The sequence below is a fragment of the Pelodiscus sinensis genome, chromosome 16, assembly GCF_049634645.1.
Source record: "Pelodiscus sinensis isolate JC-2024 chromosome 16, ASM4963464v1, whole genome shotgun sequence".
Taxonomy (NCBI): Eukaryota; Metazoa; Chordata; order Testudines; family Trionychidae; genus Pelodiscus; species Pelodiscus sinensis.
Genome location: NC_134726.1, coordinates 18080811 through 18098695, shown reverse-complemented (window position 1 = coordinate 18098695; position 17885 = coordinate 18080811). Strand labels below are relative to the sequence as shown.

The window sequence follows — 17885 nt, the reverse complement described above, 5'->3', positions numbered from 1 at the left end:
TAAGGATTTATTGAGAGACATTATGTCGGAGACTAGGCTGTGGATGGTCCTGCCCACTGGTTGACTCAGAGCCAGAGTCAGAGGCCAAAGTCAAAGGCAGACTTCAGGAACTGGCACCAATGGTCAGAGCTGAAGCCAGAAGCCACATGCCAAATTCAAGGGTCAAAACCAGGATACATGGAGTGGGCCAAGGCAGGAAGAGGGCTAGAACAAGACAGAAAACAAGTAGATATTGGCACTATCACAACCCTCTGCCCCAACTGCAAATCCCCCAACGGCAAATCCCCTGCCTCTGCCCCAACTGCTGGTATTCAAAGCAGGACTGCTGATGCCCTCAGACAGTTGAACAATTTGACCAGTCAAGTAGCACAAGCAGGGCCAGCTGCACTTGCTAGATTGCTTGAGGGCTAAGCTAGCAGGTAAGCAAGCTATCTATGGATTATTACTCCTGACACAGTGCCAGGATAGCAGAAGGCCTGGAAATAGATATTAGAAGAATTGTGGCAGGTTTTTTTTAAGGTTCACAATGAGATTCAGGAACAAAAAGAGGAAAGGGATCGTGGCCCAAAACAGGTTGCTGAAGGGGGATGGAATTTTTTCAAAAAACTGGGAAGCTACTCACTATGGTGTCTGAAGATCAGGGGATGGTAAGAGTTTAGGTGAGATATGTGTAGACTGTTTTTATTTTATTTTTTTATTTTAAATTTTTATTTTTATTTTTATTTTAAAATCCATTTATCTAAGTATTTTATTCCTACTGTTAAAAATACACAATACTTTGATTTAAGAAGGGATATTGCATCACTAAATATACCTCTGGTCCAAGACTCTGAATGAAGAACCAAAGATGTCTGGTTGGACCTTCTGGGTAAGACCAATGATATGCAGGGTATTGTAGTCCAGAGCTATATTGAAGAATGGGAGAATTAGAACGTGTCTACACTGCACCATTATTCCAGAAAAACAATTCTAACATCCACACTGCAATTGCATTATTTTGAAAGAAAATCAAAATAACGGAGGGCTTTTTCCAACGCTGGTAAACCTCATTCCATGAGGAATAACACCTCTTCCAAAAAAGCTCTTTCGGAAGAGGGTGTGTGTGGATGCTCCACTGCTGCTATGTTGAAACAGCTCCTCACCAGTGCCATTCTAAGTTATTCCTCCCCAGTGCCTCCTGGGACTCTAAATCAAGATAGTGTGTCCACATTAGGGGAGCCTGCCTTGTATTAATTTTGAGGCTTCCCTGTAGTGTGGACACTCTATTTCTAAATAAGCAATTCTGGAAGATATCATCTGGAATAGCTTTTTCCGAAATAAACTTGCAGTGTAGACGTACCCTTATGGAATTCTAGCCTATGATAGGTAAAGGTATAAAGTCTAAGATCTAAGGGATGTTATTAGAGAAATCAGAAAAGGACCAGAGGTGTAGTTAGCCCTATAAGCGTACTTCTACATAGCAGCGCTATTTCGGGATAATGTCCATTATCCCAAAATAGTGTTCTGTGCGTCTTAACAGCATGCCTATTATTTCGAAATACATTCAAAATAACAGGTTTGTTATTCCGGCTTCCTATAAACCTTATTGCACAAGGATTAAGGAAGATGCTGGAATAGTGATTTATTTTAAATTAGTGCTGTGTAGAAAGCGCCACATTTTGAAATAAGTTATTTTGAAATAAGCTACACAATTTGTGTAACTCAAATCACATAGCTTATTTCAAGGCATGCGGTACTGTGTAGATGTACCCTATGACATGTTTTTAGTCAAACTGTTTATTTCCTTGAGAATCATTTTTCAAGTAATTTATCTGGAACTGAATTTTTCTTAACATATATTCTCTGTAGCCATGGCCACATATAGACACCAAATTAAAACTTAAACCATCTGGAGAGTTACTCCATAATAAATCGGAAAGGAAGGTAATATCTAATACATTCTTCTGACTGTCAATATTCAGGACTCTTGCCTTCTGGGATTGTATGGGTGGAAATCCTTGCAAGTCCCTATACAAATGAAATATTTTGCAGTGCTGAGAGAGAGGCGGGAGAGGATCTGTCAGTGAATGAATGACTAGGATGTCTGAAACCTGAATTCTGTCAATTATAAAAAAAAATTATACTAAAGCTGCCCCTTAGATCCACTGCAGCATTCTGAAGTTTTACAATTGCATTTTCCTATTTCCTAAAGTGTTTATCTCTTCTCTGTTGCTGTGTGAAAACCACTCACGGGCAACAGAAGAAAATTATTCACTGTGTGTCACCAAGTGTTATCAAATCACAAAGTAAACAAAATGAACAAACAAAAATGTTCACTATAATCTCTTTCAGGTCAGTAATCTTACATGTTACTAGTTATAATTGTAGATTTACAGGTAATCTTACAAAAGTGTGATTTATCTTTTTAATAATATTTCTACTTGTAAGCACAGAAAAGATACATTTCCAAAGCAGCATTTATTTGTAGAGGAGTCATTGTAGCTTATTCATCTTTTAATTTTCTCACCATGATAGATGTCTTTACTTCTAGGTACATGAGGAACATCCATTTTTATTGACCTTTCTTCTGAATTAAATATATCTTATCCAATTCATGTTTCTAAAGAATAAAGCAGAAGCTAATACTATATGTATATTTTTACTTTCTTCCTCTGCTATTGTTAATGTTCTATTGTATTTTATTCACATCTAGATTAGAAGATTTTATTTGGTTGTACTAATAATTCTCTTTGTAGGAGGAGTTATGATGAAAACTGATTGTGTCTCAGGTTTGTCAATCTCTGTATGTGAATCAGCAGCATACATTTAGCTCATTAATTAGGTGTTAACACTGTCCTTGTTCTGCACACTGAATTTCCTTTGACATTATCCACTTTGTCTGCCTTTCATATAATACTTATAGGACACTAATTATCATAGTATCTAGGAACTAATGAGAGTTCTGACTGTCCTTATTACAGTAGACATACAATTATATTTATTGGTGAAATTTACACTATCTACTATAAAGGACAAGAACCAATGGTGGTATAATGAGATGGACACTCTGCAAAGAGAAACTTGGAGTATCCTTCACCTTGTGAGTTCTGTTCCTGTGCAGGGCAGTGCATAGCCATCTCTTTGTAATTGTGTTGTAAAGCAGAACAACATGGTGCTAAAGCAATATCTGATTTGAAGAAACAATGTTTGATTTCTACTTCATTTCTAAATGATGCAGAAAGGAGTCAATTATTTGTTTGACTCAAACACCTGTATCTTTCTATGACTCATATGTATGGTGGCAGCTTCTTCCAGTTACACTGGGTTAAGCAAGACTCTGTGAAGCCTTTTACCCTACTCTGACTGCCAGCAGAATCTGACCGTGGAATTCAAGGAAGATGAAATAAGATATGCTATTACACTTTTCCCTTTTACTTGGACTGCCTTTACCATGAGAAACGCTACCACGGCAAGGTTTAAATCCAAGCAAATATTATGCATGAGAAGTAAACACAAATGAGTTTCTTGTGTATCACACAGAAAGAAGTTATTAAATCAGTGTAACAAACAGAAATAAACTGGAAGGACATTCTTAAAGGTGAGCAGCCAAGATAAGGCAATTCTCATACAAGCTCTTTGCTTTCACCTAGGATTCACATCACAAGCTCAGGTAGTCTGCCTATATTGATACATCAGACCAAATTTCCCTGAATTACTCCTGAGCTACCCTAATTAGTTCATGTAATTACCATTAGGGACCTTATCTGTAGAGGGATTTTTCTAACCTCACTATACCTAAGTTTCATACCCTGAGGGGAGTGGGAGAGTCGGATACCAGGAAGAAATGCAAAGAGGAACAAGCAACAAAGGAGGACCCCTGATTCGAATGTACAAGATAGGGCATCAACTGAGGTGTTTGTATACTAATGCAAGAAGCCTGGGCAACAAACAGGAAGAACTGGAGGCCCTGGCCCAGTCCAAGAAATATGATTTAATTGGGATAACAGAGACTTGGTGGGATGACTTGCATGACTGGAGCGCTGTCATGTAAGGGTATAAACTGTTCAGGTAGAACCAGCAGGGGAGAAAAGGAGGAGGAGTTGCACTATATGTAAGAGAGCACTATGATTGCTCTGAACTCCAGTATAAAGAGGGAGAAAAACCTGTTGAAAGTCTATGGGTTAAGTTTAAAGGAGCAAACAACAGCAGTGATGTTGTGGTTGGTGTCTGCTAAAGGCCACCGAATCAGGTGGATGAGGTAGATGAGGCAACTGAGAGAAGCTTCCAGATCACAGGCCCTGGTTCTCATAGGGAACCTGACATCTGTTGGGAAACCAATACGGCAGTAAACAGGCAATTCAGGAAGTTTTTGGAGAATGCTGGGGATAACTTCTTGGTACAAGTGCTGAAGGATCCAACCTGCTCACAAACAGGGAGGAACTAATAGGGGAAGTAGAGGTGGGTGACAACCTGGGAAGCAGCGATCATGAGATGGTAGATTTCAGGAACCTGACCAAAGCACGAAAATAGAGTAGTAAAATACACACCTTGGACTTCAAAAAAGCAGATTTTGACTCCCTCAGAGATCTGATGGGCAGAATCCCCTGGGATGCTAACATGAAGGGGAAAGGAGTCCAGGACAGCTGGCAGTATTTTAAAGAAACCATCCCGATGCCTAGCAAGAGAGGCAAACATGGTAGGAGACCAGATTGGCTTACAGGGGCAATCCTTGGTGAACTTAAGCACAAAAAGGAAGCTTACAAAAAGTGGAAACTTGGACAAATGACCAGGGAGAGCTATAAATGTATAGCTCGAGAATGCCGGGGGGTTATCAGGAAGGCAAAAGCGCAAATGGAATTGCGACTGGCTAAGGATGTGAAGGATAACAAGAAAGGTTTCTACAGGCATGTTAACAAGAAGAAGGTGATCAGAGAGGGTGTGCGGCCCCTACTGGATGAAGGAGGTAACCTAGTGATAGATGATGTGAGGAAAGCTGAAGTACTCAATGCTTTCTTTGCTTCTGTATTCACGGACAAGGTGGGCTCCTGGACTAATGCACTAAGTGACGCAAGATGGGATGAAGATGGACAGCCCTTGGTGGGAAAAGAATAGGTTATAAACTATTTAGAAAAGCTAAACGTACAGAAATCCATGGGTCCGGATTTAATGCATCCGAGGGTACTGAGAGAGTTGGCAAATGTCATTGAGGAGCCTTTGGCCATTATCTTTGAAAAGTCGTGGAGGTCGGGAGAAATCCTGGATGATTGGAAAAAGGCAAATGTAGTGCCCATCTTCAAAAAAGAGAAGAAGGACGATCCAGGGAACTATAAGCCGGTCAGTTTTACCTCGGTTCCTGGAAAAATCATGGAAGGGATCCTTAAAGAATCCATTTTGAGGTGCTTGGAAGAGAGGAAAGTGATTAGGAATAGTCAGCGTAGATTCACAAAGGGAAAGTTGTGCCTGACCAATCTGATTAGCTTCTATGATGAGGTAACTGGCTCTGTGGACATGGGAAAGTCAGTGGATGTTATACACCTTGACTTAAGCAAGGCTTTTGATACGGTCTCCCACAATACTCTTGCCAGCAAGTTAAGGGAATGTAGATTGGATAAATGGACAGTAAGATGGACAGAAAGATGGCTAGAAGGCCAAGCCCAGCAGGTAGTGATCAACGGCTCGATGTCAGGATGGCGGTCGGTTTCTAGCGGAGTGCCCCAAGATTCGGTTCTAGGACTGGTTTTGGTCAATATCTTTATTAATGACCTGGATGAAGGGATGGATTGCACTAAGTTTGCAGATGACACTAAGCTAGGAGGAGAGGTAGATATGCTTGAGGGCAGAGATAGGGTCCAGAGTGACTTAGACAAATTGGAGGATTGGGCCACAAGAAATCTGATGAGGTTCAACAAGGACAAGTGCAGAGTCCTGCACTTGGGACGGAAGAATCCCAAGCATTGTTACAGGATGGGGACCAACCAGCTAAGTAGTAGTTCTGCAGAAAAGGACCTGGGGTTACAGTGGATGAGAAGCTGGATATGAGTCAACAGTGTGCTCTTGTAGCCAAGAAGGCTAATGGCATATTAGGTTGCATTAAGAGGAGCATTGCCAGCAGATCCAGAGATGTCATTATTCCCCTTTATTCGGCTCTGGTGAGGCCACATCTGGAGTATTGTGTCCAGTTTGGGCCCCCTACTACAAAAAGGATTTGGACGCATTGGAGAGGGTCCAGCGAAGGGCAACCAAAATGATTGGGGGCTGGAGCATATGACTTATGAGGAGAGGCTGAGGGAGTTGGGTCTGTTTAGTCTGCAGAATCGAAGAGTGAGGGGGGATTTGATAGCAGCCTTCAACGTCCTGAAGGGAGGTTCCAAAGAGGATGGAGAAAGACTGTTCTCAGTAGTGACAGATGGCAGAACAAGGAGCAATGGTCTCAAGTTGTGGTGGGAAAGGCTGGATATTAGAAAAACTATTTCACTAGGAGGGTGGTGAAGCACTGGAATGGGTTACCTAGGAAGTAGTGGAGTCTCTATCCCTAGAGGTGTTTAAGTCTCGGCTTGACAAAGCCCTGGCCAGGTTGATTTAGTTGGGATTGGTCCTGCCTAGAGCAGGGGGCTGGACTTGATGACCTTCTGAGGTCTCTTCCAGCTCTATGGTTCTATGATTCTATGATTCATCACAACAGGAACAGATCTACCTGAATTACAGTGGCTGACACAACCCTATGCTTATATATGCCATGCTCCAAGGTAGTTTCATGCTTATGTGCTCCATATTTAGCAGTGTGGAAGTTAACCTCTGCATTGATTCACTGTAACAGCATTGTTCATGTCTCCTCAGCCCGGACTCTGGTAGAAAGTCCTCTGTAAAGTTAAGTACCTTTAGCGGGAGAGGTGACATAGTGGGGGTAACACAGGAAACCAAGGGTGTGGCCATGGGAATGAATTAATTTTGGGTAGCATTAACTTTGTTCTGCTCTCTCTGAAACTGGGAAACACATTGGCTTTAGGGGAAGTCACTGGCCCAGGATGCTCCAGTTCCATTGCCCAATGGTGCCATGCTGCCCAGAAGCTAAATGATTGAGACACTGATCCCTAGAGGAAATGTAGATGCACAAGGACTCCAAGGAGATAAATCCCCATTGATCATCTGGACTCCTGGGGGCCAGGGACAGGACCACTCTCTCTAGCTGGAAGAGAAGGACTGGAGATAATCTCCATCATGCTAATGGAATAATCCCAGAAAATCTCTGCAAGGAGATCCTCACACACTGCACACCTCTCTCAAATGCCCACCCCAGGTATTCCTGCAGGAAATCAGGGTGATCTGGACTTACACAGCTACAAGCACAAAACCCAATTTTGCTCTCACTGATGTTGATGGTGAAACTCCCACTGACTTCAGGTGGAACCAGGACTGGGTTGTGTGTTTGTAAAAATAAGGGAATGGATGTTATGTACCAGTTCACCACAGGGCCAGTTCACCCTAAAGAAAGCCAGCTGGCTTGGGTGGCATTACTCCAGGAATGAGCTTGGCCTTACACCATGAAAATAAAGAAAAGGTGGAATTCGCTGTTGATTCTTCCTTTTTTGAATTGTTTTTGCTAAGAGGTGAACAAAGGCTGCTGTCACATTTCCATGAAATCACTTGGAGATGAGATAATTTACCATGTTGTCAGTATAAAAAACAAACATGTTTGTACAAAATCCCATATATCACCAATCAATAAAAGGGTTTCTTCAAGCTAGTAAAAATATAGTTAAAACACTGCTCCTGCTAGTCATATAACACACTACATTTTGTATTTTTGGGAGCACATATAATCATAGAACTGCTCAAAGAGCCACCTGTTTCATAGAAGATTATTCTTTCATTTAATGAAGAATTTTCTTGAGATGATTTTCTCAAACATTTTATCCTTTATGAACTGACAAAATGTGGTTAATTAAAGTTTCATTGCTGATTCTGTAAGGCAACTAACATAATTTATTTAAGTATCAGAGGGGTAGCCGTGTTAGTCTGAATCTGCAAAAGCGACGAGGAGTCCTGTGGCACCTTATAGACTAACTGAAGTGTAGGAGCATAAGCTTTCATGGGCAAAGACCCACTTCGTCAGATGCATGTGACGAAGTGGGTTTTTGCCCACGAAAGCCTATGCTCCTACACTTCAGTTAGTCTATAAGGTGCCACAGGACTCCTCGTCGCTTTTGCATAATTTATTTAGTGACGTTCACTCTGTTTTTTCATACACTTTCCCCCCCAAGCATGCATTTTTCATCTTTGAATTACGAGTGAATTTATACTATAGCCGTAATCTAGTTACACAGCAGAATGCTTCTCAGGGAAATGAAATGACTTTATTTAATAGCCCCAAAGGGAAATAATCAACTATGTTGCACTGCACATTTTCTACCAAAAGGGGCTTCTCCTGATGCAGATTCTAGCACCTTTGGGCTGAATATTGCTAGGTGCTTAGTTTCAGTTTGCACAGTACCTCAGGAATGATCAGAGAGGCTCAGTGCATTGCAAGGTGGGCTATTTTTAATAATTGCCTCTCTATTGGCGCACACACTCAGATAAACAATAGCTCCCATGAGATGCACACTGTAAAACACAGGAGTCAACAGCCAAACACAACACCAAAATTACATAATAGAGGTGCATAATGCCACAAGCTATTGGCAGGAATTTATTTCAAAGTGCCCTACTTGACAGGACTACCACATAATTTATATAAATTATATTTAATGGCTATATGAAAGTTAATGAGGAACTGTTCCAAATATGATACTTGAGGCCCATAAATAACATTTCAAATAAATATTGGTGGTACATTCACCTAAATATTAACACTGAGTTATCGTTAGTTTGCATCTGCAAAAACAATTAAAGCTTATATCCTAATAAATCCGTTGGTCTCTAAGGTGCCACAGGACTCCTTGTTATTTAAGTTTAATTTACCTAACTATTCACTGTTATGCATAAAGTCTTTGGAATTCAATAACTCTTTGACCCCTGAGCAATTTAACACATACATTTCTTTGCTAAAAAATGTACTCAGCGCGGTAATAATTTGCCATTTATTTGCTGCATTAGCTTACATTGTTTTTTCTGGACAATACCCTGCATAACATCTTAGCTTTGCTCTCAGATTCTCCCGCTTTTTTTTCAGATCATTCCTTTTGGGGGGTGGGGGTTGGAGGAGGGTTGCAGTTTTTCTCACTAGCCCCTTTTTGTGGTATAAAATTGAGTTGATAGAATAATAAGTTAAGGTTTCCGGTTGTGCATAGAATGTGGAGGCAGGTTACACAGTAAATTGCAACCATGGGACTCAGCTAGAAAAGGGACTGCTATGTTGGAGGCAGTCCAGCCATATTGCATCAGGATCGAGAGAATGTGAGAGGAAACCAGTTGCTTTATAGTCTATTTCCACTCCCATCACAAGAATCCAAAACAGCCTCTCTATGCCAATCTGTACTATCAGGATTCTGTAGATTTATACATAAAGTTCTAAGGACCAAGAGGAACCAAAGCAAGAGAGCAGTTGTGCAAAGTAGCAGGCCTGCTTCTACTAATTGCAGATTTCTGAGCAAAAATGTGTTTGCTGGCATTAGAAAAAGCATTATTTCTCTGCCTTCTACCACCATCCCTGTAGCTCCTTAAGGCATATCTACATTAGGAAATTATTTCAAAATAACTAAATTTGAAATAATCACTCCCAAAATAACAAAATCAAAATAGTGTGTCCTCACTATGGGGGAGCCTCAAAATAAGTCCGAGGCAGGTTCCATTATTGTGGATGCTCTATCTCGACTTAGAGACCTGGTAAGCATTGGGGAGTAATTGATCTGAATTACTCTAGGGAGTAGTTATTTTGAAATAGCAGTAGTGGAGCATCCACACTAATGCTATTTTGAAATAACTATGTTGAAATAAGTGTTATTCCCCAAGGAAAACAGGAGTACAGATTTTGAAATAACCAGCCTGTTATTTTGAAATAACGGGCATCCTAGTGTGGACAATGCACTTAATATTTCAAAATAAGGGGGGGGTATTTCAAAATAACTCCCAAATGTAGACCAGGGCTCAGAGTCCACAGCTGTAGGGGAAAGAGTCATGCTGTTGGGGAGATGGTGGTTCCTGTGTGGAAAACACACAATCTGCTGGCTTGGAAACCAGCTGTTATATGAATTTTCAAGCACTCTGGCATATGTAACTGTCATGCTGCTGTCCCCTCTTTGAAGTAGGAAAACGGAGAGCTACTTGCATCACAGGCTTTTTACCTTGTGGGAATGTTAAGTGTTATTTACTGTACATATGGAATATTTTGCAAGAGAGGAAGGATCAGGGCCTAATAAATACTAGAAGAGAATTCAGATAAATAAAAGTATCTGCAATTGTGCCAGAAATGCAAGCACAGTTACTTGATTCTGATACTGGTCAAAGCCATGAATCATTTATAGAAACATTCATACAACCATTGGTGGTAGAGGGCAAACCCCTCAGCTCTGCTCCTTCTGTGCCACAAGTGGCTACTACTGGCCCCTGCCTAGTCCCTCTTCCCCCATATGGATGCTAGCCCTTACTCCCAGCCCTGGGTAGCACCCCCAGCCTGGAATAGCACGGTCCTAGCCTAGCGAGCAGCATTTCCCCAGCTATCCTGGGCCTTGCCTGCCAGCTGGACCCCTAACAAGCAAGCTCCCTCCACTCCCAGAGACCAGCCACCAGCCCCAGTGCTGGGAGGATGGGCAGCACAGCTCCCAGTCTCAGTGGCACTGCAAGAGCAGGCTGAGAAAGGAAGTTTGGGGGACACAGGTGGAGCATGGGCAGGGCCAGGTGAGGCAGTTGGGAAGGCATTTCCTTCTCCTGCCAGGGATACCCACACAGAATTTTAGGACCCCGATTGATGTCAATGAGAGTTTTGCTGTTGACTTCAGCTGGAATAGGTTCCATACTTTAGAAAAGAGAAAATTCCTCAGTGGAAGCATTGTCTTTGCTGCATTGAGAGAAAAGCTGACTTTCATCAGAGAAGTAATACAATATGAATATATGAATAGTAATAATTATAATAATAAGAGACATTAATAATCTCGAATTGGATTAATCCTTTGATGTCTGTCTTACTGCCTGTTAGAAAATAGCTGCCAAAAGAGTTTACAAGTCTTTACTTGATCTGATATGGTCTACTGCAGTGGGATTATTTATTGCTGTTTTATCACCGCAAATTTGCTTTCTTGGTCTCTCTGTGTTTCTTTAAAAATTAATGTAAAGGTCTTTAAAAATAGAAACATGCTAAGAATCTTAATTACTTTCTCAGACTATTTAAAGCTTGTCTTCAGACCTTCATAAAACCAGCAGATTTGCTACTTCTGTAAAGAGATATTTAATTGCCATGTCGTTGGGTTACATCCTTTCCCACTTTTCCCAGTGGACTGGCATTGAGTAAGTAAAAACTATTTTATCTATGATATTGCTTGCAATAGATACAGTTAGTAATACTGAGTGCTCAATACCGAGTTTTTCACCCATATATTTCCAAGTGCTTTACAAAGCATCATTATTCCCATTTTATAGAAAGTCACAAGAAAATTAAATGATTTGCAGGTAAGTGAGGAGCAGAACCCATGTTTGCTGGCCAGTGTTCTGCCTTCTTTATATTGCCTAATTAGTGAAGCAAGAATCTTTTGCAACATTAAATCCATTTGGTTGAGAGGATAAGGGGTCTGTTCAACATCTAGAACTTAAAACTAGTTTTTAACTTCTTTCATGCTGTGGCATTAAATGTTATTTTACCACCAATCTCTTTTCTTGTATAAAGCTCTGATTTTCTATTCTTCTTACATTTTACCTTCTTCTCCACTTTTTAGGGTCCTGATTCTTCACTGCTTTGAACCTTTATGTCATCATTTACTCCTGTGCAAAGTGAACATAAAATGCTACCATTCTGATTTGTTAGGGGGGTATTTTAGATTTACTTTGCATATGTATATAAATTATAATATTCCTTTCTCAGTGCAGGGAGATTAATTGGATGACCCCTCAAGGTTCTTTCCAGCCCTATACTTCTGAGATACACGGTGCAAGGTTGTCTCTTTGTTGCTGCATTTAGTAGCAAAACTCTTCTATGGTTCTCCAGAACTTGAACTATATGATGCATTTGCTTGAGGTAAATTATCAGTGGCAAATATACATCTAAGGCCTTGCATACATGAGAAAGTTGTATCAGTTTCATTAAAAGTATAATTTTAAATCTACCTACTCAAACTAGTATAAACCTCTGTGTGGTAAATCTTATTTCAGTTTAAACCAAGTTTATTTAATCTCAGTTTAAATCAACTAGAAATCATTTAAAATTGAAAGAAGCCACTCTGAAATAAGAGTATGTGCACACAGATTTGCATTAGTTTACCTAAATAGGTTTTAAAACTTACATGGGGAAAACTAGTACATCTTTATCCTGTTGACAAGGCTTAATTCTCTGTGGACCCAATTCAATATCCAAAGAAATCAATGAAAAGTGGACTGCTCCAGCCAGGTTGGGCCCGCCGTGTGCGGGGGCTGCTCCGGGCAGGCTGGAACGCCCCCCTCACCCATAATGCAGTGGGCCAGTCCAGGACTGGAGTGCCTGCCACCCTCCAACCCAGTCGGGCTCACTGCATCTTGAGCTTCTCCAGCCAGGCTGTGGTTAGCTGTTACTGGTAAACATCACTGGGCAAGGGTGATGCTTACCAGTGAATTGGTTAACGATTCATATCCATAGTGCAAACTAGAGCAACCACAGAACTGTTTTAACTTATGCCAGCTAGCATGGACCCGCAAGCATTGTTCTGATGGCTCAAGATTATTGGTGTTCATTCCAGGCTGACTGCTTCCTGCCAGTGGCACACCTCTGATATCCCCCCTATCCTGGGAAAACAGAGGAAGAATGGAGTGTGGCAGAGAGCTGGCTTTATGCTACTGGATGATCCCCACATGATATGGGAATTTCCAGTTTTCTTGAGTGAGGATCTGACCACGTTTTCTACCCTACCAATCTTATTCAAAGTTAAGCAAAAAGATGGATTTACTGAACTATCTACTGCAGCTTACATCTGACATTGTCACCATAAAAATAAGGCTAAGGCACAAATTCCTAAGCGTGCAAAAAGCAGAATATTTGTTGTTTGTTCTCATGTTAAATTCCAGCAAAGTTCTCCCTTTGTGGTCTCTTGGCATGTGCTCCTGTTTGTGCTGGACAAAATTGGGGTATTACCTTTAGCCCGGCATTTGGTTCTAAACTTCATAACAATAATAAACAAAAATGTACCTGGAAAGTATGAGACTTAATAGAATGCTGTGTGACTCATTCATTTCTGTGTGATTATTTTATTAGATTAGCATCTTAGTATTTGCCCAGGAAATTCTATAGCCCTACTGAAGCCAATACAGTTGATTCCAAATGAAGTTGTGTGTATGCTAATGATGACCCAGAGATACATTTATGTGTCTCTAGTTCAGTGAAGCCTTTCCAAAAGTATATTACAAAGAAGACTTACAGAGAAAGTTGTTGCCACATTATAATTATTACTTCTCTCCATTAACAAGTTTGAATGCATTTTACATTGCATTTATATTCTTGTTGAGCACAAGAAATGCCCTAGCTGCTCCATGCATGGATAGGAATGACTGCATTCCTGTTGTTCTCTCCAGAAATTTTCACCCACATATGAGAAAGCAAGCTCAGTGCCTCGTGAACTTTTTAAAAAAACATGTCCTACAACAAAACCGCTTGAGACTTATATGTAAAATTATTTCAGATTGCCACACTTTAGGGGACAGATCCTCAAACAGTGTAAACCAGCACAGCACCAGTAAGGATCTGGCTAAAAGTGACAGTTGTAGAATAGGATTTCATATAGTGTTACACTTCATTGCCCTAACAATAACTAATCTCTGACACAACCAATAAATAAGTAAATCTTTCTAATTTTGCAAATCTAGATGTATATTAGCAAAGAGTTCCTTCTCCTTTAACAGTTAAGTAGAAACTATCTGGGTTCCATTATATTACTTCCATTACATTAGCTTCCATTATTTTCCACCCCATTCCTTACCCAATCAAATGATATTAAAATAAAGGTATGTCATCTTATTATTATTATTTATTTGTAGTGCAGGTATGTCTTACTCTAGAGGCACTAATTAGGGAACAGGGCCCTACTGTGATAGGCATTGGAAAGACAGACAATAAAATTGCCGTAATTGTCTCAGCCCTGATGAATTCATGATCTCTATTACGACAAAAAGCAGCCAACAGATGAGACAAACAAGAAACTAAGGAGGGCAACTACATATGGTTAGACTGGGCATCTGATTTGGTTAATAATAATAATCAATACTTCACATGTTCAAAGTGCTATATCAACATTAAAGGCTAAATTGTGGCACTGGGAAGAGTGACTCTGTTCTGACCCTCTACCACATTTTGCTTCCCACATCTTCTAGAGAGCACTTCTGCCACCATTTTCTGTGCCAAAGCACTTGGAATCATCTCACAAAGTCAACAATAAGATTTAAAATCAATGTAAATGCCTGATTAGAAGTCAGTACAGGAACTAGAGCAGGAAAGATGTGTAATGATCATTTAGAACAACTACTGTAAATAGCCTCTCTAAAGTGTTTTAAGCAAGTTGAAGCCTATGAACCAACAGATCAATTATTCAAATAGTAAAGCCTCATAATAGTACTCAAGGTGACTGGAGAAGAGACCAACACCTTACTATGAGATATATTCTATAATGTTCCTCAGTGATTTTTTTAAAAAGTCCTTTGTAAAGTGAGGCTAGTGTGAAGCAGTGGAGCTCCCCTGGCTATCGTCTGCACATGTAAGTCAAGACATCAGGGTTCTTTTCTTCCCTGCCAGTTACTCTGCCAATGACATTCTCTGTGATTTTACATTGCTATTTGGTGGGAGTCATAAGTGATGAACAGTTCTAAAAATCATGCCAGTCACCTCTCTAAGCCTGAATGTACTGTGTGTGGAGATGCTGGAATGGTGCTAATATAGGTCTTTGTGGACTTTGGATGAAAGTTACTCCATAAATATACAGTATCATGAGTTTTTGTGGGTACCACCCATCTGAAGAAGTGGGTTGTGCCCACGAAAGCTCATGATGCTATATACTGTATATATTTTAGTTAGTATGTAAGGTGCTATAGAACCACTCGTTTTTTTTAAGTTACAGACTAACATGGCTACCTCTCTGAGATCTATAAATACAAATCATCATTACTATGTGTACTACATGGTCACCAGCATTCGAGATCTGGCTCTATAACAATACCAAGAGTCTAATTTTTAGAAACAAGGAGAAGAGTACAAGTTTATTCCATGCAACAGAAGCAGTAGAATCTATTACATGTACAGGAGCCAACCAACATGATTTCAGTTTTGTTCAGTTCAGTTTTGGAAATTGTTAAGCCATTCAGTCCTGAACCTATGCCAGGCATTGCAACAAAAGCAATGCTGCAATTGAAACATCAGGAGTGTGGGAGAGTTAGATTTCACTGTCATCAGCATATGATCTATGATAACATTCATGGAAAACTGAAACCAAAGGTAAAGTATGAACCCAGCACACAGCTCTGAGGAACACTCCAATATCATAGAAACTTGTGCAAAGCAGAAAACTGTGGATAAAGTATATGTTGCTGCAAATCAAAATGTCATAATGCACAATATCAAAAAGTGGATGATAAATTTATGAGACCAGCAAATATGATCCACAACATGTCCAAACAAATAAGTTAGTGCAGACATTGCCCAAAGCATTTTCATAGAGCCTAATCAGAACCTTTGCTAAATTGTATCATATATTTTGTCCCACAATGAATGCACAGCTTGTAATGACTTTCTGTTCAAGGATGTTAGCCATAATCACTTATTTATGGTTAGGGTTACAGAATTATCAAGTTGTGGTGGGCACTGGCCCTGCCACTAAAAGAGTAACGGTTACTAGTATTGGAACAGTCAGGAGTCTTGATAACTTGAATTGACAGCATTTATCTCTATATCTATTCTTGTCATCAGCACTTTGGAGCGGATGTGTCAGCTGTTGCATTCTGAAAAATGTTGATTTCACTGAAGAGCACTCTTGCACTAAAGAGCTTTTATTAAGCCAATAGATACAGTACATCCATTATTATACAATTGAACGAAGCACAGTATTTCAATACCCGCCAGCTGAACATAGCAATGAATAATGTGGATGTCTTTTGTGCCTGTCAAACATGAAGCCTATAACATGCTGCCAATATTTGTAAAATCCAACATATTAAATCACATTTATAGACAGAGGACAACTAACATCCGAATTAGCCTTCCCCATCCCACAGCCTCCAAAACAGTAGCATCTCTGCACATCATTGAGCTAAGTAAGAGATCCGTTTTTCAATGAAACAACAAAGTGACTTGAGCTCCCCTGGAATGAATCCAGCCCCAGGTTCCCTGTCCATTTTTAGGGTCAGTGAAGGAAAGACCTTTGTCTTGAGCTCAACCCAGTTCAGAAGGCAGAGGCGCTCATCAGCCTCAAAGGGCAAAATGATCACACCAACCTTGCCCGGCCCCAAACAAAGCAGAGGCTGTTACCAGGACCACACTGTTCAATCGCATGTGTGCATGCACTGCTAGAGCTAAGCATGAGGGGATCAAATCAGGTCATTACCCAGGGCTGACTGAACACAACAGCTAGCCAACAGAATGTCCCTTTAAATGGCTATTCCCTCCTCCCGCCCCTGGTTTAAAGTGCGGGTGCAGGGAGCTGGAAATAAGCAGCAGCTCAGCGTTTTCATCTTTTGCGTTAAGAATCCAAAGCACTTACTTCTCCTCAGCCCCTCAGCTTTCCACTCGGTCTCCTCCACTGCCCCGTAACGTCTCATTGGTTTCTCTGCCTCCATGCTGGCAGAGATGGCTCTCTTTAACTCCACGCCGGAGTGCATGGCTCCTGCCCGGGCAGGCTGTGTGCGTGGGGCTCTCCTGCTTATTCCATCCTAGCCGGGGAGTCAGGGCTCCGGCTCAGCCCTTTCCTGGGCTGGACTGGAAGGCGCTGCTGAGCTCACTGCACCTTGTCGCCGAGCTGGTACCCGAGGAGGAGGAGGGGAAGGGATGCAGCGCACATGCTCAGTGCGAGGATGCTGTCTACAGAAACGCGGGATGAGAGCAAGGGAGAAGGGGAGGGGGGGAGGAAAACAACGGGGGAAAACCTGCCATGGGGGGAGAGGGGGTCACTGCCTGGGGATTCTGCCACGGGGGGGGGGGCGTGTGCTGGGAATAGCTTTTCACAGGCAGGGACGCCCAGGAAGAAGACCTTTGCCCGAATATTCCCCTCCCCAAGAGGGTTATGGAGGAAGATGTTTCCCACCTCACAAAGAATCTTCCTCCAAAGCCCATCTCTATGGTCCTATCGCCTGACCCCTCCCCCAAGCAGCTCTCCGCACCAGGCACCGGCTAGCTTCCCTCTTCCCTTCCAGCTCTACTCCTCGCCTCCATCCGTGCAATGGTGGAGTGGGGAGAGAAAGCGTCACCTTCTGTTCATGCCCACTTCTACTCCTGATCTTCTGAGGGAAGCTGGGGGCATTCCCCTTCTTCATTCCTTCTAGAGTAGTAAGTTGCCAGGTAAATGCTGCTAGGAGACTCTGACCTCACGCAGCTTTCCAGAACTCTGGAATCCACGTTTATGAAACCTTGCCTAGAGGTTTACCAGTCAAGGCAGGGGCTGTCTTGTTATGTCTAGCGCAGCGGTGAGCACAACGTGTGCATGTTACAGCTCAACAATAATACAATGGAGAGGTAAGCTTTGCTTTCACAGCGAAACCCACTTCCCATGTACATTTCAACCACCGCTGGGAGAACACCGCGCTTTCTAGCTTCA

General features: G+C 41.4%; 1 protein-coding gene across 1 annotated transcript in view; it reads right to left on the bottom strand.

Annotated features, from left to right (window-relative positions):
- BMERB1 (bMERB domain containing 1) overlaps window positions 1-17181 on the bottom strand; it is an 88751-nt gene extending 71570 nt beyond the window's left edge. The window contains exon 1 of the mRNA XM_006136286.4: window positions 16836-17181. Coding sequence (XP_006136348.1) covers window positions 16836-16953 — 118 coding nt within the window. The 5' untranslated portion in view covers window positions 16954-17181. The remainder of the gene's footprint in view (window positions 1-16835) is intronic.
- Window positions 17182-17885: the final 704 nt, after the last annotated feature.